The following is a 2,236-nucleotide window of genomic DNA, read 5'->3' on the forward strand; positions in this document are numbered from 1 at the left end:
ATGGATGAGGAGTCCCGAGCTCACCATGGCACTTTGCAAAAGCTTACTTAACATCTTAAAGAGTGCTTAGGTTGATCTTATCCACAGATCTTGTAGTTTCTCCCATGTCTAGGGGCTTAGACTTTGGGGTACTGATGACCCCATCTGCTGGAATGTAATTGAAACTTGGGGTGAAGAGTGATTAAGAGTGCTGACTGCTGGTACAGAGACCCTGGGTGTGATTCCTAGCACGCACACGGAATCATAGCCATCTATATCTCCAGTTCCAAGGGATCTGACAACCTCATCTGACCTGCAAGGCACACACATGGTGTACATATATACTTGTTGGCAAATAATCAATACATAAAAAACAATTAATCAATCTTACAAAAAAATCTGGGTTAGCTCAGGTGGACAGAACAGGAGGTAAAGGCACTTTCTGTAAATCTTAACATTATGAGTTCAATCCCCAGGCTCCAGACAGTACTATGGCACATGCGTGCACACACGTACACATACACATGCACAGAAAAGTAATAATAAAATAAACAAATGGACATAAGGAGCCAGGCTGGCATATGTGGTTTGTAATGACGTAAGGACACAGCTAGGCTACAGAGGGCTCCAGTGACTGTGTTCCTCACAGGGCTGTGGCGGTCTGTACACATCGACGACCTCCGCAGATCCACAATCATGGCCTCAGATGTCACGAAACTGCAGAATGTCACCATCAGCCAGCTGTTCAAGCCAGCGGACAACCCTGAGCGTGAGTCACAGACAGCCATCTGGGGACATGTGGAGGTGACAGGAAATGTTAGGGGTGGCAGTGCTGTGGTGCTGGACACAGAGCCACACTGCTCTTGCAGCCCCGGCCCTCAGAGTTCATAACAAACTGTGGTGCGGCCGAGGAGAAGGCGCCCTGAGTGTGCCCACAGCTCGGCAGTCTAATTAGGGTTCCTTTGCCAGCCCTTAGAGGCCTTGCCAGGCTAGGGAGCACCTGGGCAAGAGTTGGAGCTGATAGACAGGCACATGTTCCCTTTACTAGGGCCACCACTACAGATAGGGGCAGGGAAGCCGGGCGAGTCCCAGACCATGTGACACACCCCATTCTGATCCTCATGGTAACTGGAGCATGTTTGCCTTGCCTTTTGTCTAACAGATGGCCCAGAGGAGGCGATGGAGACAGAGACCAGCGAGTCAGGGGAAATGGCAGAGGAAACAATGGAAGTGGAAGGTCCAGAGGAGCCGGAGATGGTATCTGACCCGGGAGGCTATGATGTGAGTATTGCTTTTCCCATTGGCTAAGGGAGCTGCATCTTTGACCTCTCTCTTGGGAGTTATAAGAACCCTGTAGTTATGACTGGGGGAGGCTTAGCCTGGACCCTGTCCTCCTTCCACAGTGGATGTGTCAGTGAATCATTCCCTTCACTAAGTTAGTTCTGTCCCACTCCTCATCCCTGGCTCGCTTGCTAATGTTGGTCATGGAGGGATATGGCTGGTAGGCTGTAGTGCAACTTTTGCCATAATGACCACCAACTGGGGCCACATGGTTGCCAACACAAAAACCATCATTTCACATGGGTGCCCTGGCCTTTGTCCAGACTGGAACTGGCAACTAGAAGCCTGTTCTCTTCCTGGGTGTGCACAGGTCCTGGACACCACCAGACTGCTGCGGAGCTGTGTGCAGAGTGCAGTGGGGATGCTCAGGGACCAGAATGAGAGCTGCGCACGCAGCACGAGGAGAGTCACCATTCTTCTTGGCCTCTTAAATGAAGACAACGCACGCAGTGGTGAGTGAGCTCTGCACCCTAGTGCCGCATCTTCCATCTCATGTGGAGAGGGTGACCTTTCAGGCTTCTTGGACTTGGCAGGAGCAGCAGACAACGGATTATGTAATAGAACTTTCTCGGCCAAAGGGTGGGCAGCTTTTCTCTTGGGTAAGGAGGGTCAAACCCTATGATGCACCCTACAAACAAGCATGCATGAATTCATCAAATCAGTTCCCATCATCTTCACAGCCTCCTTTTTGCGGGAATCTAAGATGCGCCTCCATGTTCTTCTAAAGAAGCAAGAAGAGAACCAGACTCCAAGTCAAAAGCAGTGGATCTCCAGGGAGGCTGCCAATCAGGATGCCCTCCAGGAGGCAGGCACCTTCAGGTACAAGGGTAAAAGCTGCAGGGAGACCTTTGCACCACTCCAGTGATGTAGTCTGCTGGTGTAACTCTCAGTGATGCACTCCTGCTGGTGTGACTCT

At 50.8% G+C, this 2,236-nt stretch overlaps 1 protein-coding gene across 1 annotated transcript in view; it reads left to right on the plus strand.

Moving 5' to 3' along the window:
* Rnf213 (ring finger protein 213) overlaps positions 1-2,236 on the plus strand; it is a 79,979-nt gene that overhangs the window by 73,016 nt on the left and 4,727 nt on the right. The window contains exons 29-32 of the mRNA XM_026780086.1: positions 629-748; positions 1,142-1,260; positions 1,631-1,772; positions 2,001-2,139. Of these exons, the coding sequence (XP_026635887.1) occupies positions 629-748; positions 1,142-1,260; positions 1,631-1,772; positions 2,001-2,139 (520 nt within the window). The remainder of the gene's footprint in view (positions 1-628; positions 749-1,141; positions 1,261-1,630; positions 1,773-2,000; positions 2,140-2,236) is intronic.

Source organism: Microtus ochrogaster, chromosome 7 (assembly GCF_000317375.1).
Source record: "Microtus ochrogaster isolate Prairie Vole_2 chromosome 7, MicOch1.0, whole genome shotgun sequence".
In the NCBI taxonomy this organism is placed as follows: Eukaryota; Metazoa; Chordata; class Mammalia; order Rodentia; family Cricetidae; genus Microtus; species Microtus ochrogaster.